This window comes from Myripristis murdjan, chromosome 3 (assembly GCF_902150065.1).
Source record: "Myripristis murdjan chromosome 3, fMyrMur1.1, whole genome shotgun sequence".
NCBI lineage: Eukaryota > Metazoa > Chordata > Actinopteri > Holocentriformes > Holocentridae > Myripristis > Myripristis murdjan.
The window spans coordinates 44,093,363-44,120,473 of NC_043982.1; the positions used below are offsets into that span (position 1 = coordinate 44,093,363).

Genomic DNA, 27,111 nt, shown 5'->3' on the forward strand with positions numbered 1-27,111 from the left:
ACGTTTACATGCACACCTTATTCCTGTATTAACCGGAATATTCGCAATATTCCGGTTGCGCACGTGTCATGTAAACACGCACCGAACCCGATTAAGGTCATATTCCGGTTGGAGAGAATTCCCAATCAGACCCCTGGCATGTGCCTGTTCCAACCAGAATATTGGGGCATGTAAACACCTCAGTCGGAAAACTCCCCGAACCGGAATATTCAGTCACGACTGCGCATGTTCGACTCACAAGGAATTCTGTGGCGTCTTTGTTGCTATGGTTACCTGCAAGCGGGGAAAACGGCAGGGCGAACAGCAGCAAGAGCCAGGAGACTGCAGTCCACCTTCAGCTAATGAAAGACTTAAATATCATGGAGGATATCGATGGGAGAAAACATAGAAATAGCGACAGAAGAAAAAGAAGAAGACTTCTTCGTCTGTTTTTCCGGCAGACCAGACGCCTATACGCGTGCTGCTGCCCCCCGCAGGCTGAGTGTCGCATTACGCCAGAGAGTGGAATACGCCGAAACACGGGGGCATGCCAAGTAACATGTAAACGGAATATTCCAGTTGCCGCGGTGCAGTTACCTTAACCGGAATATTGAGCCGAACCGGAATATGGTGTGCATGGAAACGTACTCAATGGTTACCAGTGTTGGGCAGTAGCGGCGTTACAAGTTTAACTACATTTGTCAGTAGCGTGGTCGTAGCGTCGCTTTTTTCCAAATCAAACAGCTTTTAAGTAGTGAAACTATTTTACTGATCAAATAGCGCGGTAGCGTCCACAGAAGCTACATTTTCCCAGCCATTTCTCAAACTTAAATGCAACGGAGCTTTTGCTGCGGTTTGATATCTGACATCGATCGGGAGCAGTGGGTGACGTCACTGCTGCTCACGGACCTCTAGCTGACAGCCGCTCTTCTGTTTGACGTGGCGTACCTGTCCTACCTGTCTGCTGCAGCGGGACACGAGCACGTGTGTCGCGTGAACAAGCAGCTGTTAAGAAAGCTGGTAAGAAAGATCAGGATGCCTGGCCTCCGTATCCACTAATAAGGAAAAAACTTTGGAACACAGAGGCAGAAACTACATGCAAACACAGGTGTGCACACATACACACACACTAACATATATACATACTTCCCCCACATTAGTACACTGCAAAAACTCAAAATCTTACCAAGATTATTTGTCTTATTTCAAGTCAAAAATGTCTTATTCCTAGTCAAAATATCTCATTACACTTAAAATAAGACATGATCACCTCAGAAATAACTTGTTTTTAGACAATTGTCTCTTGTTTCAAGTGAAAATTTGCTTGAAACAAGTGAAAATTTGCTTGTTTCATTGGCAAAATTTGTTTCTTGTTTCTAGCTAATTTTCACTTATTTCAAGTGAATTTTCACTTTTTCCACTGGCAAATTTTGCCAATGAAACAAGCAAATTTTCACTTGTTTCAAGCGAATTTTCACTTGAAACAAGTGAAAATTGTCTAGAAACAAGTTACTTCTGAGCTGATCATGTCTTATTTTAAGTGTAATGAGATATTTTGACTTGAAATAAGACAAATAATCTTGGTAAGATTTTGCGTTTTTGCAGTGTATAAATGCACTACCTGCTTTTTGTTATTATATGAAGCATGTTGTGTATTTTGTTGCCATGGTTTGTAGCAGTAAAAGCAGAGAGAGCACAGTTTCATCAACTAATGAACTGAACATTTTTTGCCTGACTTTCTGTTTGACAGTTTTATTGATCACTAAGAGCAATGACTTGGAATGAAGTTGGTTCATGTTAAAAAAAAAAAAAAAAAAAAAATAGTTTTGATGTAGTTAAGCTACATTTTGTCACTGTATTGTAGCTTAGCTTGCTACATTATCTGGAGGGTAGCTTCAGTGTAGTGAAGCTACAGCTTAGCTCACTACATTTTCCAAGTAGCTTGCCCAACACTGATGGTTACACACAAGACACAAATAAAATACAATCACATAGTACAATCACACGATCCTATTGAGCTCATTTCCCAGTCTTTTATAATCGACTTAATCAAGTAGAAGAGGTCAGACAGCAGTCACTGATAACAGACAGATCAAAGTTGAACATGTCATTTACACAGGAGGGGCCGGGGGATCTGGACTAAACTGTGAGTGTTACTCTCAAGACAGACTTCCAGTCATTTTTGTACTTTTGATTTCTGGGTGTGAGGATTAACATTTTATTTGCAGATGTTATGAATCCACCGGGCATACTGTAAAGGAAAACATCAAACCCGGGTTTTTGCCTTTATTTGGAAAAAGACGATATTCCTACTAAGCTGCTTACATGGATGATGAAAATTAATATTCCACTAATAATCCCATTTACATGCAGCTGCGCACACTCGTCATACGAACATGTCATTTATCACAATAAAGTTTGGAGAAAGTCGAACGTCTGGAAGCGCCTGAGCCATTTTGCTTCTTTGTGTAAAAACAAGACATCCAAAAAAACCTGTTGACTTCAGAGTCTTTCATGTTTACAAGAAGGTGTTTTTCTCATTCCGAGCAGCAATGTGGGCTTTTATTTTGCGAAGGCATCTCTCACCCAGGCCTGCACGCCGTCGGCTGGTTGGTCGGTTTCCAGCGCTCAGCTGACTGCAGACAGGCAGGGAAACCCCAAATAATCTCAGCGCTATCCCAGATGTGACTGGAAAATACTACGTTCAGAAAAAAGGCCTTTTAAGGAACATCCAAATGAAAAATGCTGTTTACATGAGCTGTATCTCACTGGGAATAATGTCATATTGAGAACTCAAGTGGAAAAGGAGCGTGCGTGTAAACAGACTGATTGTTGGATTTCCATCTTCCTGCTCCTTTTCATTACTGGAATAATATTTGGAAGATGAGCATCTGCGTGTTTCCTTTCCTTGTATTGGACACTGAATGTTTCTGTTTATACTCTGGATAATACCAATCACCTGTGATGACTCAACATGCTGTAAATTTGTTAGCGTGCAAACCGAGCAGAGCTAATTCCTGGAGATGAAGACGTGCTTTTGCCGCCAGTCTTCTCCTCACGTGTTGCGTATGAGAGAGAAAAAAAATTCCCCCAAAATGCGGACTGAAGTCCAACATAACCAGACAATCAGTGGTAAAACGCGGCGCTCGTCCCCCTCCACGTTGTTTGAACAAGGTGAGAGCGCGAGATAATAAACACGGCGTGCTCGTGCGGCTCTCCTGATGCTGCATGAGCACCACTTCGACTCGTTACCGCGCTCGAGTGTCGCTGAATATCACTCGCCGGGAAAATGAGACCCGCGATCCCAGAGAAAATGTGAACGCCGCCTCTTGTTTTGTGGGGTTTGGAGCGCGGGGTGGCTCTGCAGAACCTGTGTGTGTGTGTGTGTGTGTGTGTGTGTGTGTGTGTGTGTGTGTGTGTGTGTGTGTGTGTGTTTCAAGATTCAAGATTCAAGATTTATACGTCACATGCATGAATGTACAGGTACAGCAGCAGTCAAATGTAATTGCAACAACTCCAGCACTGTGCAAGTAAAAAATAATAATAATAATAACGATAATAATAATAAAAAATAAAATAAAATTAAATTAAATTTAAAAAAAAATAATAATAATAACGATAATAATAATAAAAAATAAAATAAAATAATAATAATAATAATAATGATAACGATAATAATAATAATAAAAAATAAAATAAAATAAAATAAAAATAAAGATAAAATAGAAAGAATATATGACATTCCTATATACAATGAACAACCTGTATAAAATATACAACAATCAAATGTGCTTTCATATTGTAATAATAATAATAATAATAACGATAATAATAATAAAAAATAAAAAAATAAAATAATAATAATAATAATAATAATAATAACGATAATAATAATAATAAAAATAAAATAAAATAAAATAAAAATAAAGATAAAATAGAAAGAATATATGACATTCCTATATACAATGAACAACCTGTATAAAATATACAACAATCAAATGTGCTTTCATATTGTAATAATAATAATAATAATAACGATAATAATAATAAAAAATAAAAAAATAAAATAATAATAATAATAATAATAATAATAATAATAATAATAACGATAATAATAATAATAAAAAATAAAATAAAATAAAAATAAAGATAAAATAGAAAGAATATATGACATTCCTATATACAATGAACAACCTGTATAAAATATACAACAATATACAAAAAGTACAAATAAGTAGAGGGTAAGTACAAAGTAGAGGGTAAGTGTGTGTGTGTGTGTGTGTGTGTGTGTGTAAGAGAGTGATATAGCAAGCTGTTTTTGTTCCTGCTAATGCCGTTACCTGCAGGTGTGTCCCACATGTCCCGTGGAGGGATGCCTTCACACCGTTTCAGTGGCAGCTCGAGCAGACAGGCAGCTGCTTCCCATCAGTTCTCCTCATGTAGGTCAGACGTCTGTCCACGTCCCTGCAGCGTCTCCGCGCACCGAAACGCTGACCGGCGGCCAGGCCGTCCCAGCCGCACGGCCTCCCCCTCTCTCAGGTGGTTCCCACGGCGGGACGGGAAGGAACGCCAGCTCGCTTGACTGTGACTCTCCGGTGTCTCTGAGCGCGAGGACGGCCCGTCTGATGTTCGCTGGTCGTTCTCCCCCATCAGTAAAGACTCAGTTCTGCTCAGCGTTAAATACAGATACAGACGGAGCCTGCAGTCCGACTCTGCGTTTGTTTCATCCGCATTCATTTTCATTTTCAGGAAGTTTACAGATGCAAACAAAAGGCAGCAGCTCTACGTGTTTGTTGCTCTCAGAAACATTTCACTCTTCCATATCGGATTAGGCTAATTGTATAAATTGTAATTTTTTTTATAGACTCAGTGATAAAAGGTCTCTGGTTTATTAGCATCTTCAAGACATACAAACAAAAAAAAAATCAAATGGTTTTCTGAACTTCTTCAAATTAATTTATGACATTTGGAGGGTTCTTTATACAGTGGTCCCTCGTTTAAAAAAAAATAACCCGCAATAGGCGAAATCCGCGAAGTAGACAGCTTTATTTTTTACAATTATTCTAGATGTTTTAAGGCTGTAAAACCCCTCACTACACACTTTATACACTTTTCTCAGACAGGCATTAACATTTTCTCTCTTTTCTCTCTTGTTTAAACTCTCAAAGTTCAAACCTTCGTAGAAAAAGAAGTCCAGTATTATAGAATGAACGCATTCTGTACTGTACAGGAGACACGGCACGGAGGAGACTGATTGACAATGGTCTACAGTCCCTTAGCCAATCAGGACGCAGAACACAATACGTTGTAAAAAAAAAAAAAAAAAAAAAAAAAAAAACATGCAAAATTGCACTAAAAAAATCCGCGAAACTGCGAGGCCGCAAACGGTGACCCGCGTTATAGCGAGGGACCACTGTATATGAAAAAAGACACATTTTTGTAACCTCAACACAATCTGTGCTGTTTTAAAAAATAAAGTGATGATAGCTAATCATCTGCCACACAATTACACAAGTACCTGTAGTCTAGTGTTGATTCTTCTAGAGTCTCCTCTGAAGATTTTTATTGTCGTCCCTGAATGATGCTAATGGTAAATTAATCGTTCAAAGCCGCTCACAGAACAGCCGGCTGTTTATTTAACGTGCTCAGTCTCAGCTTCACGTCAGCGAAACAAAAATCTGGGCTGGACAGCGGCCGCAGAACTCAGCGGATCCTGTCCCATTTAAGAGAGAAGTGTGCAGATAAAACCATCTTTAAAAGTTTTAAACTCCTAAAGCTGAAATCACAGACAGTGACAGGGACGATGACGAGAAAATGGATTTTCCCCAAAGAGAAAATGTGTTGAAATCAGCTCGATAAGTCTGACGTCTGACGTCTCTGTTGCGATTTGACTGAAAACTCCACCCAGTTTTTTTTTGTTTTTTTTTAATTCTTGAAAGATAAGGGCCAAAGCAGGACTTCAAAGTTTCCTGTGTGATAAAACAAAGACGAATCTGTACCAACACAGCTTGTGGTGTGAACTTTACCTCCCTCTGAGTGCGTTTCTAGTTTATTTAAAGACCCCATGAAGTGGACTCTTATTGTTTTGATTTGACGTATTTCCTGTTGAAACAGGAAGTTTGGGCGGGACGTGGTGGATTTTATCTGAAGGGATGAGGTGGACGACAGGGGATGTTCAAAGATTGGTGACGGTTTCATTGGTGCAGGATGATGTCACCGTTTAAAGTTCTGTTTAAAGTCATTTCCTTACACTTTATTTTTTTTATCGTTTTGCGTCTGAAAGCTGGTCAGATCCGGTCGCTCTTTCCCGCTGCGCAGGAAGAGACGCATCTTCCGTTTGTTTGGGATCAGCAGATCACACTGCAAAAACTCAAAGTCTTACCAAGATTATTTGTCTTTTTTCAAATCAAAAATGTCTTATTTCAAGTCAAAATATCTCATTACACTTAAAATAAGACATGATCACCTCAGAAGTAACTTGTTTTTAGACAATTTTCACTTGTTTCAAGTGAAAATTCACTTGAAACAAGTGAAAATTTGCTTGTTTCATTGTCAAAATTTGCCAGTGGAAAAAGTGAAAATTCACTTGAAATAAATAAAAATTAGCTAGAAACAAGAAACACATTTTGCCAATGAAACAAGCAAATTTTCACTTGAAACAAGAGACAATTGTCTAAAAACAAGTGACTTCTGAGGTGATCATGTCTTATTTTAAGTGTAATGAGATATTTTGACTAGAAATAAGACATTTTTGACTTGAAATAAGACAAATAATCTTGGTAAGATTTTGAGTTTTTGCAGTGCAGCAGCGATGGCCGCCACAACCCAACACACAAAGAGAAGAGAAGCCATCGACGGGGAAATTCAAGCCCCGCCCACACTGCTCACGATTTGATTGACAGGCCATCTCTGTCCGAATCCAAATCGCAGATTACTGCTTTAATCCTGACAAAATTCTCAATCTTGGACCAAAAAAAAAAAAAAAGGTCATGAAGGATTCCTGCGAAAACGCCCGCCTGGCTCCCGCCCTCCAGTCCCATTTGCGGTGGTACCTTTGTCCCCAACATTTTACTCAATACCTCAAGAGAGAAGAATGTATTTATAGTAACCACTAACATCGTGCGGTCTTCTATTAACATCTGAAGTGCACTCAGTGACTAGCTGTGCTTTCACTAATGCTGTTTTATATAAAACCGATCTCTATGAAAGCCCTGCGCCCTCCCACACACATGAACAGCCCTCACCTCTCCACACGCTGCACGGTGGAAGCACTCATCCTCTTTTCTCCTCACTTTTTTCTCATTACAGCTTTTCTCTCCTTTACCCAAACATGCACACACACACACACACACACACACACACACCCTGGTGCATCACAAACTGTTTGTTCAAATAGACGGAAGAGGAGGCCTTTTCTGTCCTCTGGAAATCTTTCCCCCGCCGGGTGATGATGCCCCGGCGTTGGTCCCCCCCTCTCTCTTCTCGGTGGAAAAGGGGGCTTTCTTTTCTCTCGTATCGTGATTTACAGTGACCTCGAGAGAGAGAGAGAGAGCGTCTCTATTGAAGAATGGCGAGGAATGACAGGTACAGACCTCGGCCATTTGGGCGCGGTGGCCGGGGCCTGGTACGGGACGAGGAGGCAATAACTCCCCTTTTGGCCTTTTTACTGTCAACTAAAGTGAGGGAAGACAGGCAGACACCAGGCATGCACACACACACACACACACACACACACACACACGCCTCTTCATGTGCAGCGTGGCTGTGTTGGGGCACGTTCTGCATGACACAGCCGTCACTGAAGGCAGATAACCTGCAGACGTTAGATCGTCAGCTCACATAAAAATCTATCCGTTTTCACCAATAACTAATAACTGTGATGTTGATCAGGATCAGCAGCACCGCAACAACAGATTTGTCCATATTTGCATATTAAATTTGGAATAAAGTGACAAAATGGGATGAAATTGTCAGTATTAGCCAGTTTTGAACATTTACAGCTTCTATAATAATGTTAATACCACCACCACCACTGATAATAACAATAATAATGCATGGTTTCTCACATCCATGAATCCCTTTTCCCTTGTTAACACCAGAATTTCATTTTTTCTTTTTTTTTTTTTTTTGTTGTTCTTTTAAGTTGAACTGTCTCTTGTTTCAAGTGAAAATTTGCTTGTTTCATTGGCAAAATTTGTTTCTTGTTTCTAGCTAATTTTCACTTATTTCAAGTGAATTTTCACTTTTTCCACTGGCAAATTTTGCCAATGAAACAAGCAAATTTTCACTTGTTTCAGGTGAATTTTCACTTGAAACAAGTGAAAATTGTCTAAAAACAAGTTACTTCTGAGGTGATCATGTCTTATTTTAAGTGTAATGAGATATTTTGACTAGGAATAAGACATTTTTGACTTGAAATAAGACAAATAATCTTGGTAAGATTTTGCGTTTTTGCAGTGAGCTTGTTTCTTATCCGGGTGGAACACAACATTATGGGACAGTAAAACCATATTAATGTTATTATTTCAGTTGTATTAAGGCAGAGCGAAGGGGGTTTTATCAGAGGCTTTACTGAAGGTGTTGCCTAAAAAAAAAAAAAATCATGTCCGAGGTGTGCGACTGAGATCCGCCTTTTAAACAAAAGGCTAATACGAAGCGACAGATTGTTAAACGAGCAACGACAATCAGGCGATCGGCGTCGTGCGCGCTCACCGACGCCGTTTTTTCCATCTTTCATCAAATGAAGAATTACATGTGAAGTGTGAAGCGCTCTGCCAAAACTACTCATCTGCTCAAGTACTCAAGCCCCTCTCTCTCGCTCGCTCGCTCGCTCTCTCTCTCTCTCTCTCCCCTGCAGGAAGGCTAATGACAGACGTGTAAGTAGGCAGCGTGACCTGCTCTGCTGCACATGGAGTTTATTTGCTGTGGTTTTAGCGGCAGCAGCTTCCAACGGCTCGGCCCCCGGGGGCGCAAAATACGTCTGCTCCAGCCCAGGGAGCAGCAATCTGACAAGCGGCGCAGACCTAATCCAGGCCAGGTCTGGGGCTGTGTTTGGTATGCATCCCCTAGGTATGGAATAAATACAGCGGCCGGTAAGCAGATCTGCCTGCCTGGATGACCGCAGGGGGGGTGGAGGGCTTTCCAAGCCCTGTGTTACATGGCTTGACGGGATGTCTCTTATCCAAATGTAACCTCATAACATTTTTGGGGCTTTTCACAAATAAGGAGCGCTTTGATCTCGCGCGGAAAGTAATGCAGTTTTAATGTCCAACTTCAAGGGCTATTAGCCGCATTTTTATCAGTGAGCGAGGCGGCTCGGCGTGTCAAGTCAGGCGGCGGCGGCGGCGGCGGCGGCGGGCGCCTGGAGGTGTTGGAGACGCGGGATTGTGATGGGAAGGTTGTCGGTTTGAATTCCTGGGCGTGGGCGAGGAAGGTCGCCTGTGTGAGAAACGCGTCCGCCGCCGTCGAGCTACCTTTGAGCAAGGCGCCGAACACCCCGCCCTCTCCAGGCGGATGAAAGTAAAGAAAGTTGTTTTTCGCGTAATAATCCTTTAATTCTCACTCGACACATAACGAAAAAAAAGAAGAACGAGAGGAAGAAGAAGAAGGAGGAGGAAAAAAGTGTGCTTCGTCATTCCTGCCCGCCGTGTTTCAGAAGTGTCTCTCCACCTGGTGGCACACACACACACACACACACACACACACACACACACACACACACCTTCCTCCCCGTGAGCTGCCACAGGTAGAGCAGACCAGGTGTACCTGTTTAAACTTGCTGTGTAATTTGTGGATTAGCAGACGCCTCTAATGGCTAAAATCATCAGAGAGCTTTCGCTGCAGCACCGAGGCGGGGCGGGGCGGGGGGTGGGGGGGGCGAAAAAGAAAAAGAAACGAGACAGAAAGTAAAGGCGGCGGTGGGAGCAAGAGACAAAAGACAGAAAGGTGATTTTTTTTTTTTTTTTGAAATTGCAGGAAGCCTTTACCTGTGTGCCGTCTGCCGCGAACGTTTTCATAATGAAGTCACATCAAAAAAACGAATAAACGAAATATCGGCGATATCTGCCTGATAATCAGCCGCACAATCCGCATTCCGATTGTCTGAAAGCTTAAAAAAAAAAAAAAAAAAATCCGTTATCTCACGCCGGGGCCCGCTTTTCGCTTTATCTGCATCCCTTCCTGCGATTGGTGTAGATTTAATAATAAGCAAAACCAATAAGGGGGATAATGGCTTTTACCTGGATTCACCTCCGACGTGGAAAAAAAAAAAAAAAAAAAAAAAGAACAATCGGCGGTAACGTTGAGTTTGGACTTGTGTGTGAGGTGTGTGTCGTCATTAAGCCGAATTAAAAAAAAAAAAAAAAAAAACATACAGAACCGCACTTGTCTCTATGTGTGTGTGTGTGTGTGTGTGTGTGTGTCATGTATGAAGTCCCCTTTCTTCTTCCCGAGAAATGCTTAGCACACACACACTGACACATTCCTGACGGCACAAGGCATAACTTGTTATGGAGGCTGTTCACAGGGCTGTGTTAAGGTGAACACACATGCACACACACACACACACACACACACACACACAGAGACGCAGACACACTGGGCTGTGTGCAGTGAGAGGGGCAGCATTGATTTAGGGCATTACTCAGGCTGAGAGAGAGAGAGAGAGAGAGGGAGAGAGGGAGAGAGAGAGAGAGGGAGGAAAAGAGGGAGAGTCTCTCCTGACTGCATTAGGAGCGCCTCCAGCCTTTGTGATTCCTTTTGATCAAATCTCTGTGAAAGATGAGTGTCATGCCCTCTTCCAGCCAGCTGTGAGGGGACTGCCCTGTGACTCTGTGGGGGTAGAAGTGTGTGTGTGTGCATGTGGAAGTGTGTGCACACCTCTCTCTATGTGTGTGTGTGTGTGTGTGTGTGCATGCACACAGGCTAGGGAGGGAGGCAGGCAGCTCCTGAGGTGAGAATGCCGAGTGGGAGGATCTCATTCCAATCCCCTGTGCCCAGTTTCAACACACACACACACACACACACACACACACACACACATACACACCGAACATCTTGAGTAGTTTAGAGCCAGTCCACCGCAACATTAGAGGGGAGCAGCAGAGGAGGCGTGTGTGTGTGTGTGTGTGTGTGTCTGTGTGTGCAGCGAGAGTAAAAGCTCAGTGACTTCTTCTCCTTCTTCTTCTTTCTCTTTTTTTTTTTTCCTGTGTAAGCTCGTGTGTGTGTGTGTGTGTTTAAGAGAGAGTGTGTGTGTGAGGAGAGGGAGAGGGGGAGCGAGCGAGCGAGGCAGAGTCCATGTGTGCCGGCTGGGTGATGGCTCTTTCGCGTTAGGACTCGCGCGGAGAGGAGAGTTGGAGGCAGTTGTTTCCGCGGGGACTCGCCGGGGAATGGCAAACCGCACGGTCTCCTTGGAAACATACGACTAAATGACAATGGCCGAGGTAAGAGACGCGGCTTTTTCTGCCTTTTTTTCCCTTCTCTCTCTCTCTCTTTCTCTCTCTCTCTCTCTCTGTGATCTCGCTCGCCGGCTTCACCTTCCACAGAGGAGCGAGGTGTGTTTGAACAATTGAGGCTGAGTTTGTGTCCATCGGAGTGACAGGCGGCGGCGGCGGCGGCGGCGGGGAGGAACTCGTCGCACTAATGCAGACTTTTCCCTCCGATGGCGCCGATTACAATCTTTTTCATCTTTTTGAGGGTGTTTATTTTTAATGATCTTACACCACACGCCCTGCTGTACGCTGAGCAGAGCAGATGCAGAAGCCACAATGTTTGAGACTTTTGTTTCAGCTCATCTCGCTTTTTTTTATTATTTTATTTTTTTAAAATATGGTCTACTTTCATATCGATCCGATGAACAGGCTGAGGAGTTTTGTTCCTCGCTGTTGTGAAGTGATATATCCTCATATCAGATGTTTCGGAGGTCGATGCTCCAACTCGGGGAAGATGTGTCCCTGCGTCCTAATCCGAAACACGTTACGTCACGTTTCCTGGACTTTTTTGAGTCGCCCCTGTCAGTCAGTCGGCAGCAGGACTTTTTTTCGGAGCGGCGACCCTCGCCAGAGCCGAGGAGGGGATGGGGAAGTTCAAAAAAAAAAAAGAAAAAAAAAAGAAAAAAAAAAAAGAAGAGTGTCCTCGGCTCTGTCCGCACTCGCAGAGGCGGAGGTTGTCCTTACATGCCTTACGAGAGACAGACAGACAGGCAGACAGGCAGACAGACAGCTTCCTGCAAACAGAAACAGATCCAGTCTAGTTTACTGTGCTCTATTCTAGTCTGTTCTACTCTACTCGACTCTATTCCGCTGAAGATGAGGGCCTCCTGTGAGAGAGAGAGCAGAGTTCAGTCCCGTTCAGGAGGGAAACGCCGCATCCTGTCCCGGTCCTGGTCCTGTTCTGCACACACTCACACCCCGTCATCACTTCCATCTGTGTGTGTGTGTGTGTGTGTGTGTGTGTGTGTGTGTGAGACCCGGTTTGGCCCGGCCCGGCCCGGCCCGGCCCGGCCCGGCCCGGCCCGGCCCGGCTCGGCCCGCTCCAGCTGCCAGGCTGCCGGCTGCAGCCCGTTGGAATGTAATTTAAGAGCCGCCTGATGTTTTGCTGCAGCCCATAATGTAACAATTAGCCGAGCTGTCTGTGTGGTGGGGCTGGTAGCAGCAAAACACTCTCTCCAGGCCGCCTGTGTGTGTGTGTGTGTGTGTGTGTGTGTGTAAACAGTCCTAAACTATTAGAGAGGAGGCAGTTTTTTTTTTTTTTTTTTTTTTTTGGATTAATCTGTTACATTACTGTCCGTCAGAGCAGTTTAAGCTGTCAGACGGTTCTTCTTTTACTTTGAAATTCTCTCAAAATGAAACTAAAAACCGATTTTTTTTTTTTATTTTTTTTTTACATCTCTGGCTAACTGGAAAAGAAATTGGTAAACGCTTTATCCTACTGCACCTGAGATTAGACAATCAGATTTAAAAAAAAAAAAAAAAAAAAAAAAATTAAATATATTTTTAATTGTATTATTGTGTTGTGCCCCTAAAGTGAAGCAGGGGCCGTGAATAAAATCCACTGTGATGCGCGCTCCTCTTCTCCATGATTATTAGATTATCATATCAGGTTGAGCTCTGACAAATCGGTGAATGACCGGCGTCGCTGGAGTCGTGTAAAATCATAAATCAAGCCGGGATGTTTTGGATCGGGGTGAAAAATAATTCTGGTCATTTGGTGGTTGAAATGGAAAGTGCCTTTTTATGCTTTTTCCCTAACATCAAAAGAATTTATGTTTTTTTTTTGTTTAATGCACCAAAAATGCCTCCCCTGCATTATCATCCAATAAGTCATATCCATTTTTTAATTTTTTTATAAATATATAATAATTTTGCCATCTGAGGTGGATTGTTCCCGCTGACATTTATTTATTTATTTATTTATTTATTTATTTATTTTTTACTCCAACAGCTTTTTGTCTCCTTCATGAATGAGAGAGGCCATTATTTCACCCGGCAGCACCAGTGTTTTAGCTGCGTGTGTGTGTGAGTGTGTGTGTGTGCAAGTTTACATTCTCACAAGTGTGTGTGTGTGTGTGTGTGTGTGTGTGTGTGTGTGTGTGTGCAGTGGTTTATTTGTCATAACGGAGCAATGTGGGCTCAATGGCCCTCTATCACTTTCCATTAAATCACTGCCGTCCCCTCTTTCTCTCTCTCTCTCTTTCTCTCTTTTTCTCTTTATCCCTCGTTCCATCTTTCTTTTCTCTCTCTCTCTACCTCCGTCTCTCTCTTTCTCTGGGTGTCTCTCCATGTTTCGCAGTGCTGCAGGGCCCCGGGGCACAACATACACACACTCACACACACACACACACACTCACACACACAAAACAATGCAGAGCTAGGGCCCGGCTCCTCTTTGCACACTCTTTGCGCCCCTGTTTGTGTGTGTGTGTGTGTGTGTGTGTGTGTGTGTGTGAGGCGGCGGTGGCGGCTGCCAGCCTCATCAGCTTCATTAGGTTCATGATGGTGCGTCCGCGAGGGGATGGGATGGTGGGAAAAGGGGGGGGGCGGAGGGGGGTGTCTCCTCCAACCTTTTACCCCCTTCGGCGTCTCCCAGAGCCGCGATCCGCCCCTCCCACCCCCTTAAGACCCCCTCCTCCCCCGTCCCGCCGCCGACTAACCCCCGCCTCTGCTCCGAGCTGCCACCAAAAGGCTTGTGAGGATTTGTCAGCCAGATGTGACAAGATTGTCGAGAGGCCGGGGAAGAGAGAGAGAGAGAGAGAGAGAGAGAGAGAGATCTGATATTAATCAGAGCGTCGCTGGGAGCCAAACTCTCTCCCACTCGGTGTACCAACATGTTCCCCTCGTTCACTCCCTCCCCGGGCCCGGCGCTCCCCGCCAGCTCCTAACAGGGAGCCGCACACACACACACACACCACCAGGAAGCCCGAGCAAACTTTGGCTCGCCTCCTGCTTCCCCCTCCAGCTCTTACTTTTGTCTTTTATCATTTGCCTCCTTTTAAAGAAGCCAGACGTTTTTCTCTTTCTTTTTCTCCTCATGGATATTCAGGTAAAGATTTGCTACCTTTTTTTTTGTGTGTGTTTATGTTGCAACCCCTGTGTGTACATGTGTGTGTGTGTGTGTGTGTGTTGCCCGCACACGCTGTGATTGACTGCTGGATGAGCATGAAATAATGAGTTTTTCATGGTGTCTTTGGGCTGTATGGACTCTTAATAGGCTCAAACTCAGCCTGTCACTACTTGCAGCCGCCCGGGCTTTTTTTCCTCCGTTTGTCTTCTCCTTTTTCAGGTCCGACGCCGTTTGTTAAAGCGCCCCCGTTGCTCTTCTTCTCCTCTTTATTTTTCGAATTCGAGCTTGGTGCCGACGAATGAATTGAAAAAGAAGCTGTTAAGTGGACGGCTTTGCAAACGGAGGAGATGTTTGACCAAAAAAAAATGAAGATTTGTTTAGGGATGTGACGAGGTGGCAGAAGTTGGTGGTGTTTGGTCCTGTGCTGTGTGTGTGTGTGTGTGTGTGTGTGTGTGTGGAGTGAAGCTGTAAATCATAACGTCAGACTGGATCGTGTTTCCTGCTCTGGATCTTAACCTGACTTTAACCAACACTTGTCATCAATTAACATTTTACTGCCCGCTTGTCACTTACACAGCTCAAGTCGGCGGCATGATTTATTCATGGCTCTGTGTTTCTCTGCTTGTACGACACACACACACACACACACACGCACACACACACACGCACACGCAGCCTGTGATCCGCGATGAGGCCGGTTTGAGCCAGCCTAGCCACAGGTTTTGGTCCTCTGGTGGTTTTATTAGCGCCGAGTGTCGTTATTACGCGGCTATCTGGGAGGAATTCAGCAGGAGGGCCGTCGGGCCCCTGGTACCGCTCAGGGTTGTGTGTGTTTCTGGCTCAATAAACTATTAATTTTCCTCAGCGTGTGTGTGTGTGTGTGTGTGTGTGTGTGTGTGAATGCTTCATAAAATACTGTGGATCGCTGTCTTGCAGACTTTTTTTTTTTTTTTTTTTTGGCAGAGGCTGGGCATTTAAATATACAGTGTGTTGCACTTTCCTTCTGAATTATTGACGTTTCACCTCAGATTGTGTTGTGCTGCTGTTGAATGATTCAAATTTGCTTTTCCAAATCGCTGTCGGGGTTCCTTAGGTTTTTAGATTTTGCACGTTTTTGCCACTTCATGTGTAATTATTACACGCACAGTGTGACGTTTTTGTTGTTTTTAAATTTTCTGTTTTCAAGAATCTCTTGAATGAATATAATAAGCCTGAACCTGAAGCCACGCTCGGTGCTGAAAGTGTCGATTCGGGGGGTGAAATATGTGCCACGTGACCATGGAGATATTGGCTCAGCAAAATCCTGAAAAAAAAAAAAAAATCAAAATTAAAAAGACACTTGTCACCTTATTGCTTTTTTCTTTTTCCCAATGAGGTTTCATGGTTGTTTACTTGTTTACTTTGAGGAAAATGACCCATTTTCCTCAGTCTGTATAAGGTCCATAGGCGGTTCTAGGGGGTGGCAGGGGGTGGCAGCTGCCCCCCCCCTAGAAAAATGCCTTGCCACCCTAGTTGCCACCCTTAATTTCAGACAGTTTATTTATTTATTTTTTAATTGTGGCTGTTCGGAAACTCGCTGTTACGAGACTCAAATGTCCGAGTGCAAGTAAATGCAGCAAAAGATGACACTCCTGCTATTTAAGGGGTTGATAAATGAATAAATAAATAAATCAAAATATATATTTCTAATGCCACCTTTTGGTTTTCTATTCAATGCTTTACTCATGTACCACAATAATAGAATGTTTTTGAGTTAAAATATCCTCATTTGGGGGGTTTTCCAAGCAAATATTGATATATGTGATCGTTTGGTATTAAATCAGCATATATATTTCTGCCACCCCTTAAAGTCTCCATGCCACCCTCTTGCCACCCCATGAATATTTGTCTAGATCCGCCCCTGCTAAGGTCATAATGAAAATGTGTCATATTCTCACAAAAGGTGAAAGTAACGAGCACACAAAACAATTCTGCTGTCATTTATATTTCCTGTAGAGGCAAAAAACTCTCACTTCCTTTTCTTTTTTTCCCCCCTCGCGGCGCTCTAATCGTCTTGTTAACTGATTAATGGACGATAGTAAAATCTGATCCTCCCTCGCTTGGCCGTCAGTCTCCGGTCCAGCGGCGGCGGCGGCGGCTGATAGTGCTGTTATTATTCAGTGTTTGGCACCGGCGCTGCTCGTTCCCCCATCGAGTGTCAGTCAGCGCCGGGCTGCTGCTAATTGATTAGTTTTCCGGCGCGTTAGGGCCAACAAGTCCTCGTCCATCGCCGAACTCCCCGCGTCCAAGCAGCTGTTCCTCCTCTTCTGCCGCGGCTCTAAAGCAAAAACTCTCAACATATGGTCGGGTTTTATTTTAAGAGCCAGAGAGGACAGCTTTATTTTATTTTATTTTATTTTATTTTATGATTACGCCTTCCCGTTCTCTCTCAAGGATGTGTTGGCTGTGGCCCAGCGGTGACCCCCCCCCCCCCTTCCACCCAGATGGCACATAGCAGGCATAATGGCTGGTTTAACAGGGGGATTTACCCATCTGTTTAGCAGCCCATTTCAACCCTGACATTGATTTTTGTCACTTAAATTTATGATATAGCTCATCATAAGTATGTCAGACGAATAGGAGATTTGAAATATAGTTTCTGTAGGGGGGAAAAAAAGGGCAGAAATTGTGTTTTGTCCTGCAAATGGCACCCTATTCTTACTGTTTTTGCAGATTTAACATTCTGCAATGTACAGTTTTATGTTGTTGCCTTTTTAAGAAATTATTGTGGTTATTATTAATACCTTTTTTTTTTTTGAAGCTGGAAGGAATATTGAAGGTGTTGAGTAAAAAAAAAAAAATGTTGCTATGAGCTGCAGACGCCATTTGTGCTTCATGAGGTGGGAGAGAGTGGATGGAGGTGGGAGCCACAGGTCGGGATGGGAGATGGCATGCAACGAAACCACGTTTGATCGCTTTTTTTTTTTTTTTTTTTTTTTTTTTTTTAATTTATTTTATTTTTTTTTACGAGCCGTCGGGACACCGCAGACAGGAGTTGCATTTTGGGATGTGTAGTGATTCAAATGAAGCCGACAGCGGTTGTGAAGGCGGTGGGGAAACACTAGCCTTGTTTTTTTGGGTTTTTTTTTTTTTTTTTTTTTTTTTTTTTTTTTTGGTTAAAGCCCGCTGCGTGTTTATCTGGATTTAAAATAGATAACAGCACAAACCCACACAATCTACAGTTTACAGAGATCCATCTTGATGACTGGTGTTTCTGCTCATGCGTTTCGGTTCCTCTGTGTGTTTGAGGCCAAGTGGAAAGGTATTTCTCTCCCTCGCTCGCCCTCTCTCTCTCTCCCTCTCTCTCACTCACACACACACACACAGATGTGCACTCAAACACACACCTCCAGGCGTATGTTATCACTCAGGATTGGGGCGTCATGGTACGCTGCCATCGTCTTGGCATCCTCCTTGCCTTTTCCTCACCTCGCCCTTCTCCTCCCTCTTTACCCCTCCCCTTCAGTCTCCTCTGGCCTGCTTCAGCCCTGGAAGTGACTCATCCATCCATCCATCCATCCATCTATCTATCCACCCATCCACCCATCCACCCATCCTCCCCTCCATCCACAACTAAACTCAAGACTCTGAAGGAGAAATCAGGGAATGGAGCGGGCAGAATTAAGCAAAATCGAGTCCAAACTGTGTTTCTGTGTCATGTTTCACACAGAGCGCGTTATAAAAAATACATGTTGCATAGAGAAAATAAACATATAGGCCACACACACACACACAGAAAATATAGAACCAGAGAGACCAGAGGTTATGTTGGTGCACCATGAAGAGTCGACACAGTCCGAGTAGGAGAGACAGGCTGCAAGACGAGTCAACAAGACGAATATAGGTCAATAGAATCTTCAAATGACCTATTTATATTTTTACTTTTTTTATTTATAGCCGTTGTTTTATTGAAACTTTGATTTTATTTTTTTTTTCTTCTTGTCATTGACAAATATCCCCGTTATCAAAGCACCTGCCAGCGGTGGAGACGTGTGAAATAATTCAATGTGTGTATTCGGGGCATGTTCAAAAGCATGCGTGCTTCCAGCTGGCTGACCCATTAGAGCTACGTGCGGTGTATTCAGGATGTGTGTGTGTGTGTGTGTGTGTGTGTGTGTGTGTGGGAAGGTAGATATGGGGTTCACTTTAATGCATCATTTATATCAAGAAAGTGACATTGTGTTCGCTTTGGCTTGGAAAAAAAAAAAAATTCATTTTGTGCAATTAGCCGTCTTGTCACCGACTTCCCTGACGCGTGTGAGCAGCCGAGGCTTTGTTGTGACAACAGGGCAGGGAACGAGGTGTGTGTGTGTGTGTGTGTGTGTGTGTGTGTGTGTGTGTGTGTGGGAGGGGGGTGCAGCTTGGTCACCGAGAGCCACAGCAGAGCAGAGCTGACCTGCCCCGCGCTGCCATGTTTCCTCTGCCCCCTCTTCCTCTTCTTCCTCTTCCTCCTCTTCTTTCTCCTCTTCTTCCTCTTCTTTCTCCTCTTCCTCCTCTTCTTCTTCCTCTTCCTTTTCCTCCTCATCTTGCTCTTCTTCCTCTTTTCCTCTTCTTCCTCTTCTCAGAAACTCATGAAATGAATGGCTAATTAAGATAAACGACCAAGAGCACACTGTAAGTAGGCGTGTGTGTGTGTGTGTGTGTGTGTGTGTGTGAGGCTGGTTAGTGTCCAGGGGCAGCTGATTGAGATGTATATTAGAGGGAACAGCAGCAGGAGGTGCATTTGTATGTTTGTGTGTGTGTGTGTGTGTGTGTGTGTGTGTGTGTGTGTGCGTGCCCTGCAGTGGGATGGGATTAGCTTAATTGGGCCATGTTGGTTCTCAGTGCTCTGTAATGACGGGATTATGTTGATGAGAGATGAGCAAAGGGGTTTTTTTTTTACACCCCATTTGTGTCCGGAGGAGGGTCAGCCGGATGGACACACACACACACACACACACACACACACACACACACAGACGTGCACAGCAAAAACGTGCACAGTGACCAGCCCTTTTATTTAGTATTCAGTGTTCAAAACTTCATTTTCTTGAGGAAAGTGCAACAATCTGCCGGTGGGATGATGTGATTCCACCTGATCCCGGCTGATCTGCCTTGTTGTGCCTGATTCAACAGATTTAGACTTGTTCCCAGATAAAAATCCCTGAAACTGCTCTGGAAACAAGTGGGAGTATCTCATCAAAATCTTACCAAGATTATTTGTCTTATTTCAAGTCAAAAATGTCTTATTTCTAGTCAAAATATCTCATTACACTTAAAATAAGACATGATCAGCTCAGAAGTAACTTGTTTTTAGACAATTGTCTCTTGTTTCAAGTGAAAATTCACTTGTTTCAAGTGAAAAGTTGCTTGTTTCATTGGCAAAATTTGCCAGTGGAAAAAGTGAAAATTCACTTGAAATAAGTGAAAATTAGCTAGAAACAAGAAACAAATTTTGCCAATGAAACAAGCAAATTTTCACTTGAAACAAGAGACAATTGTCTAAAAACAAGTTACTTCTGAGGTGATCATGTCTTATTTTAAGTGTAATGAGATATTTTGACTAGTAATAAGACATTTTGGACTTGAAATAAGACAAATAATCTTGGTAAGATTTTTGATTTTTGCAGTGTGTTCAAAGAGAAAACAAGATTTTTGAGTCTGAGGCCAGACGAGTCGTCGAGGTGCAGGCTTGTTGCAGTGTGGGAACACAGAGAGAGAGAGAGAGAGAGAGAGAGAGAGAGGGAAGGAAGGGATGAGGAAATAAGGCGAACGCAGCGCGGCGTCAAACCCAAGGCCGGCGCCCGCCGAAGCCGCGACTCAAAGCGAGGCTGCCGCCGTCACCCTGCGTCCCGGGTCGCCCGCTCCCTGATCCCCTCTAATGATGAGAGGTGACGGCAAGGTGAACGAGTGTGATCCCACATCTCAAGGACGAGCCCAGCCTCGAGCAGGGAGCCACGTTACTGACTAAATTAGTGGGAGGAGACACCCCCACCCCTCCCCTCCCCTCCTCACACACACACACACACACACACACACACTCTTTCCCTGCTGCTCTTTCTGCGCCTGTGGAGAGAGCGTCTTGGATGCAGGTTGGTGCTAAGCGCTAAGCATGCCGCTCATGTATGCTAAAGCCCCACTGATCATGCATTATAGATGCTGAGGGAGAGAAGTGGCCGAGCGCAGCCACTCGCTGCTGTTTCTGCATGGAGAGCTAACAACGCGCGCTTTGATCACAAATCTGATGATGCTTTTCCCTCAGTGGTTGGTGTGTAAATGGAGGTGAGGGTTTTTTTTTTTTTTGGCCAGTCAAGAGAGAGAGAGAGAGAGAGAGAGAGGGAGAGAGAGGGAGGAAGCAAAGTCGTTTTTTCGTCTGCAGGGTCGCCCACAAGTCAGCAGCCGCCGAGGAAACTTGACTCGTTATTGCAGTTCACTCCTCACCTGTCTGTCTGTCTGTCTGTCTGTCTGTCTGTCTGTCTGTCTGTCTGTCTGTCTGTCTGCACTGCAAAAAGTCCAAATCTTACCAAGATTATTTGTCTCATTTCAAGTCAAAAATGTCTTATTTCTAGTCAAAATATCTCATTACACTTAAAATAAGACATGATCACCTCAGAAGTAACTTGTTTTTAGACAATTGTCTCTTGTTTCAAGTGAAAATTTACTTGAAACAGGAAACACATTTTGCCAATGGAACAAGCAAATTTTTCCCTGTGACACAAGTGAACAAGTAAAAATTCACTTGAATTTTCACTTGAAACAAGTGAAAATTGTCTAAAAACAAGTTACTTCTGAGGTGATCATGTCTTATTTTAAGTGTAATGAATATTTTGACTAGAAATGAGGCATTTTTGACTTGAAATAAGACAAATAATCTTGGTCAGATTTGGACTTTTTGTGTCTGTCTGCCTGTCTGTCTGTCTGTCTGTCCGTTCACTCTCCCTTTCTGCATGTTTGTCCTGAAAAGATAAGACCCATTAGCAGCTGAGGTAATGGACAGAGCCCTCTGACCTGTGTGTGTGTGTGTGTGTGTGTGTGTGTGTGTGTGTGTGTGTGTGTGTGCCTGGGGCTTTGATTGATTAAGATGGTTTTGGTGGTCCAGGTGTGTCCGAGACCTCTTGTTACAGTAGAGAGGACCTGCCCTGCAGCACTGCACACACACACACACACACACACACACACACACACACACACACACACTTACACACACACACACACACACACACACACACACACCTGTGCTCACAGTGATCTCACAGGGCGAAGCAGGCAGCAGCGAGCGATGCACAAAGGGAGAGCAAAATGACTCAAGGCGATTGCGCTCCTTTCTCTCTCGGTTTCTCCGGGCGGCTTCACGGTTGTGCATTTTTCATGTCGCTCCATAAGATGAGCTTTCTTTCTCTCCAACCAACCACACACACACACACACACACACACACACACACACACACACACTCCAGCTCTCCTTCTCATTTTCTTCTTTATCTGCACGATTGTGGAGGGTTGAATATGGAGGCCTCTCTTTGCATGAGGTCACATCGCATTGTGCCGCCGTGATGCTGCAGCAGATCAGAAACATACGCGACGGTGGAGTTAAAACATTTTTTTGTAAAGAGCAGATTGAGTTATTCAAAGTGTTTGAATACGATTTGAAGCTTGTTTGGTGTCGAAATGCTCGGTATCTGACAACAGTGCTCCACCCCAGACAGCTTAATCGTTACAAGAGTGTCACAAAACACAAAGCAGGTCTGCCTTTAGTGGCTCCAATTATCCATCTCGATCCACGTGCAGCGGCCCATGAAAACAGTTTTTGCTTCATGATATATTTCATTAACTGAGTGTTTCTCGGTTGTAATGCTGAGAAAATGCTGGTGGTAATATTTAGAATGATTAAAAACATTCCTGTGCTGATTTGCTCCTGTGCTTTTTTGTTTGTTTTTTTTGTTTGTTTTCTTCGTGCCAGGCGATCTGCTGCACTTTGGTCAACTGTAACTGCGACAGCTTCAAGCCGGGGAAGCTGAAGAGGAGACAGTGTGAGAACTGCAAGCATGGCTGGGTCGCTCACGGTAAGAGCAAAGCTACTGCCAGCGGCTTGGACGTTTAGAGCTACACTGCAAAAAGTCAAAATCTCACCAAGATTATTTGTCTTATTTCAAGTCCAAAATGTCTTATTTCTAGCCAAAATATCTCATTACACTTAAAATAAGACATGATCACCTCAGAAGTAACTTGTTTTTAGACAATTGTCTCTTGTTTCAAGTGAAAATTTGCTTGTTTCATTGGCAAAATTTGTTTCTTGTTTCTAGCTCATTTTCACTTATTTCAAGTGAATTTTCACTTTTTCCACTGGCAAATTTTGCCAATGAAACAAGCAAATTTTCACTTGTTTCAAGTGAATTTTCACTTGAAACAAGTGAAAATTGTCTCAAAACAATTTACTTCTGAGGTGATCATGTCTTATTTTAAGTGTAATGAGATATTTTGACTAGAATTAAGACATTTTTGACTTGAAATGCGACAACTGTTCTTGGTAAGATTTTGCGTTTTTGCAGTGTAATTTCATTTATGTATTTTTTGGCCTTTCTGATGTTATCAAAGTAAATCTTGTGACTTGCTGCCTTCACACTGACCTGCTGCACCCACAACTCTCCCACATGAACCCAAATCACTTCCTTCATCGTACAGTCATAGTCACAGGTAGAGAAAAATCCAAGTACATTTACGCCCAGTGTCCACTTCATCAGCTCCACCTGTATAATCTAATCTAATCCAGTCCAGCTGTTGAGCCATAAAGTTTCCTCTCCTGCTGCCTGTAACGCTCAGCTTGTCTTGTTGTCACGGTAACAGAGGTGTTCATTCACTTCTGTGTTTGGCATTAAGCTCATAGTTAGTGCTGCACTTTACTGACAGCTGTTTCCACTATTCTGTCCGCCCTCATTGTATATCAATAGGTGAGGACAGAAAATCAGAAACCCCTCTCAGTATAATGCAGTCCAGTAGCAGACCTCTGCAAACTACAACCTCAATAATAAATACAGAATTAAAGTGACACATTCTGCACAATGTCAACTCAAAGTGAACATGATAAACTTTGTTAAAAATGTAGAATTGATGGCAGAGCTGCTGTCAGAGTGTACAGGTGGAGGTGAGGAAGTGATGCTGAGTGTGTAAATGTACTTAGAAACAGACCATAAAATCATCCAGTTCATAACCTGCTGTGTTGCTGCCTAAAGCTGACCTCTGCTCTGAGCCAGCTTTGCAGTACTCACGTTCATACTTAACGGAAATGCTCCTTTGAATGAAAGGACTCTTAAATTTGGTTAAAATTGATCTTAAATAGATCTTAAAAAGCATTAAATGTTACACTCTGATACCTGTCGACACCCTGCAGAGCTGGATAAAACAAAAAATGCATTATTTTAACGAGCATAGTTTATTTCTGTTTTATTTAGGGACCACACTGCAAAAAGTCAAAATCTTACCAAGATTATTTGTCTTATTTCAAGTAAAAATGTCTTATTTCTAGTCAAAATATCTCATTACACTTAAAATAAGACATAATCAGCTCAGAAATTACTTGTTTTTAGACAATTTTCACCTGTGTCAAGTGAAAATTTACTTAAACAAGTTAAAATTGGCTTGAAACGAGAAACAAATTCTGCCAATGGAACAAGCAAATTTTTACTTGTTCACTTGTGTCACAAGTAAAAATTTGCTTGTTCCATTGGCAGAATATGTTTCTTGTTTCAAGTAAATTTTCACTTGAAACAAGTGAAAATTGTCTAAAAACAAGTTACTTCTGAGCTGATCATGTCTTATTTTAAGTGTAATGAGATATTTTGACTAGAAATAAGACATTTTTGACTTGAAATAAGACAAATAATCTTGGTAAGATTTGGACTTTTTGCAGTGGACATTAACATTAAAGGTGCCACATGGTTAGTTATGTTTTATTTAAAGGGCTATTTAGGTCATCAGCAAAGAAACATGAAGTACCTGACATATAAACTTTGGTAACAATTTTAATTCTAATAATTTTGTGGAGGTTCAAACTGCTGGGGTCAAACTGATGATGTTTCTTATTTGAACATAACAGGAGGATTAAATGGTAAAATTGCTGTGAACAAATGAGGCCTGTGTGCTCTAGTCAGGGGCGTCACGGTTCATCCTTTCCCGGTTTTGTTTGTGTTGCCGCCGCTTGGCTTGAAAGATTCTTTATTTCAAATTTAAATATAAATCAATAAATCAGCGATTCAACACAAAACGCTGATCATCACCTGAGACGGCGCTTTAATCGACCCCGCACCCCTCAGCGCCGTGCGGCCCACAGCCAGGCGACCGCGCTCGGTGACAAAAGAAACCGTGTTTTTGTAAACCTCACGAGCCGACAGAGACTCACAGGCACGTCGGGGGGAAAATCACAGCGGGAGGAGGAATCAGTGAAACACTTTTGTGCGTGAAAGTGAACCGATCCGCCAGAGCAGCGGCCTGTGTAGACACTGTTTGTCCTCACAGGGCTGCCCTGACGTCTCTGTGAGCCTGCAAGCCTCTGGCACCAGCTCACACACACACACACACACACACACACACACACACACACACACACACACACACACACACTCGGCGGACGGTGTGAAGGTTTCCGTGAAGCTGCGGTGTAGCAACACAAAGCCTCTGTACGCGGCTCGTGGAAAAGTCACTTATTAGGCCTCTAACAGTTTTCATAATCAAAAGCCGTGTTTGCTGCGTGATCTATGCTGCAAAAAGGCTTGCAGGCGTGCATGGGTTCAAAAAACAACCTCTTTACTCGTTTTTTAAAAAAAAAAAAAAACAGAAACCCAAGCACATCAGTTCACGATCAGTGTGGCCCTAAGCTGCACCAAAGGCCTGGCGAGCTTCACTCATTCTAATTATAAATAAATGAACCTGCTAAAATATGACAGCTGCTGTTGCAACGATTCTGAATAAGTAAAATAATAAAGCTGAGTAAAAATAATTAGAATGAACGGAGCGGTGTCCAGTGTCCATAAATCTAACCCGACCTTACTGTGAGTCCCACATTTACATTATGGATGTGTTCACTGTAATATTGCATCACTCTTCATCAAAAAAAAAAAAAAAAAAAAAAAGAAGAAGAAAGAAATTCTTATGTAAGACCTGCGGTAGGGAAAAAAAAAAAAATCCCGGCTCACCACACAGTTCACTGACACGTCGACCGGTTTCAGTAGAAAATCATTAAACCCTGAGTGCGACTGTTTCGCAACGTAAAACCACATTTCCCATAATCCCCGTCACCGTGGAGAGCGTTGCCGCCTGCTGTGTTTGCCCCGCGGTGCCACAACACAAAACAATGTGTGATGTTTTTTCTTGGTAATTATACGATCACCTCTAAATTAATGGTGCGCATTGATTTATTGATCTTAAAATGCTCCTTTTTATACATGAATGAAAAAAAAATCATAGAAATGTGTAGACAGGTGAATGTGCTGATAAAGACACATTGATTTTTTTTTTATTTTTTATTTTTCATTTTGTATTTATTTTTTAGAAGTGCATCCAGCTCTGGAAATCCACTTTAATAGCAAACAGACTGAGGGAATGCCTTTGAATGTTTGAATCATGTATTTGTGTGTTTTGTAGTTACACTGATCTGGAATTTTCCTATTAAAATGATCATAATGTTAAAAAAGCAGAATACCTCACAGGATGTCAAAGGATATTAACAAGGAGAAGGATAGTGTGTGTCTATTTTTTTTTATTTATTTAAATATACATCTTTCTTGTTTTGGTATACACTGCATGCGTATCTACATTTTAATTGATTGATCAGTCAATTAAAATGAAAATAAATATCATCGCTGTTGAATAAAAAGCCTCACATCTCTGCATAGCTTTTCAGGAACCGAGGAAAAACACCCCGATATCATTTTTTTAAGTATTTATATCATTTTAATTTACCCAAAAAATGTTTCCAAAATCATGGTAACATTATTATATTGTAAATATGTATTACTATTATCATATATATGAATATTTTTAAATTTTTGAGATTTATGTCTATTCATATTTTCCATTATTTTTATTTGTCTCAGTGTGTTATAATACTGTAGTTTCCTTTTTCCACACATTTTTTGTCTTTTAGATATTCGGCCACATTTGCACTTAACCCTATAAAGCCATTTGTATCATTTATGATACACATTTTCAATTCTGTTTTTCGTTTTCAGTTTAATCAATACTTGACCAAAATACTGTTGTATACCTTTGAACACTTCCCCTGTTCACCCTGGACCATACCATTGGCACTTCAAGTACATATCATATATCATACACCAGATAGGTTGTATAATAACATATTTTTTTATTTTTTTATTTTTTTATATATTTTGTTATAGGACTAAATTAAGGGTTCAATTTCAAAAGATTGGAATTTTCTGCCAATTCTTTCATAGTTCAGGCTTTATAGGGTTAATATGTTCTAGTGTGTGTGTGTGTGTGTGTGTGTGTGTGTTATTACATTAACACACACACACACACACACACACACACACACAATGT

At 42.6% G+C, this 27,111-nt stretch overlaps 1 protein-coding gene across 2 annotated transcripts in view; it reads left to right on the plus strand.

Annotated features, from left to right (window-relative positions):
• bnc1 (basonuclin zinc finger protein 1) overlaps positions 1 to 27,111 on the plus strand; it is a 79,903-nt gene that overhangs the window by 43,285 nt on the left and 9,507 nt on the right. The window contains exons 1-2 of one of the 2 annotated variants that reach the window (XM_030048471.1): positions 11,271 to 11,420; positions 22,517 to 22,619. In XM_030048471.1, the coding sequence (XP_029904331.1) occupies positions 11,406 to 11,420; positions 22,517 to 22,619 (118 nt within the window). In that variant the 5' untranslated portion in view covers positions 11,271 to 11,405. Of the gene's footprint in view, positions 1 to 11,270; positions 11,421 to 22,516; positions 22,620 to 27,111 lie in introns of those variants that run through there. The other variant, XM_030048472.1, reaches the window with a different exon arrangement.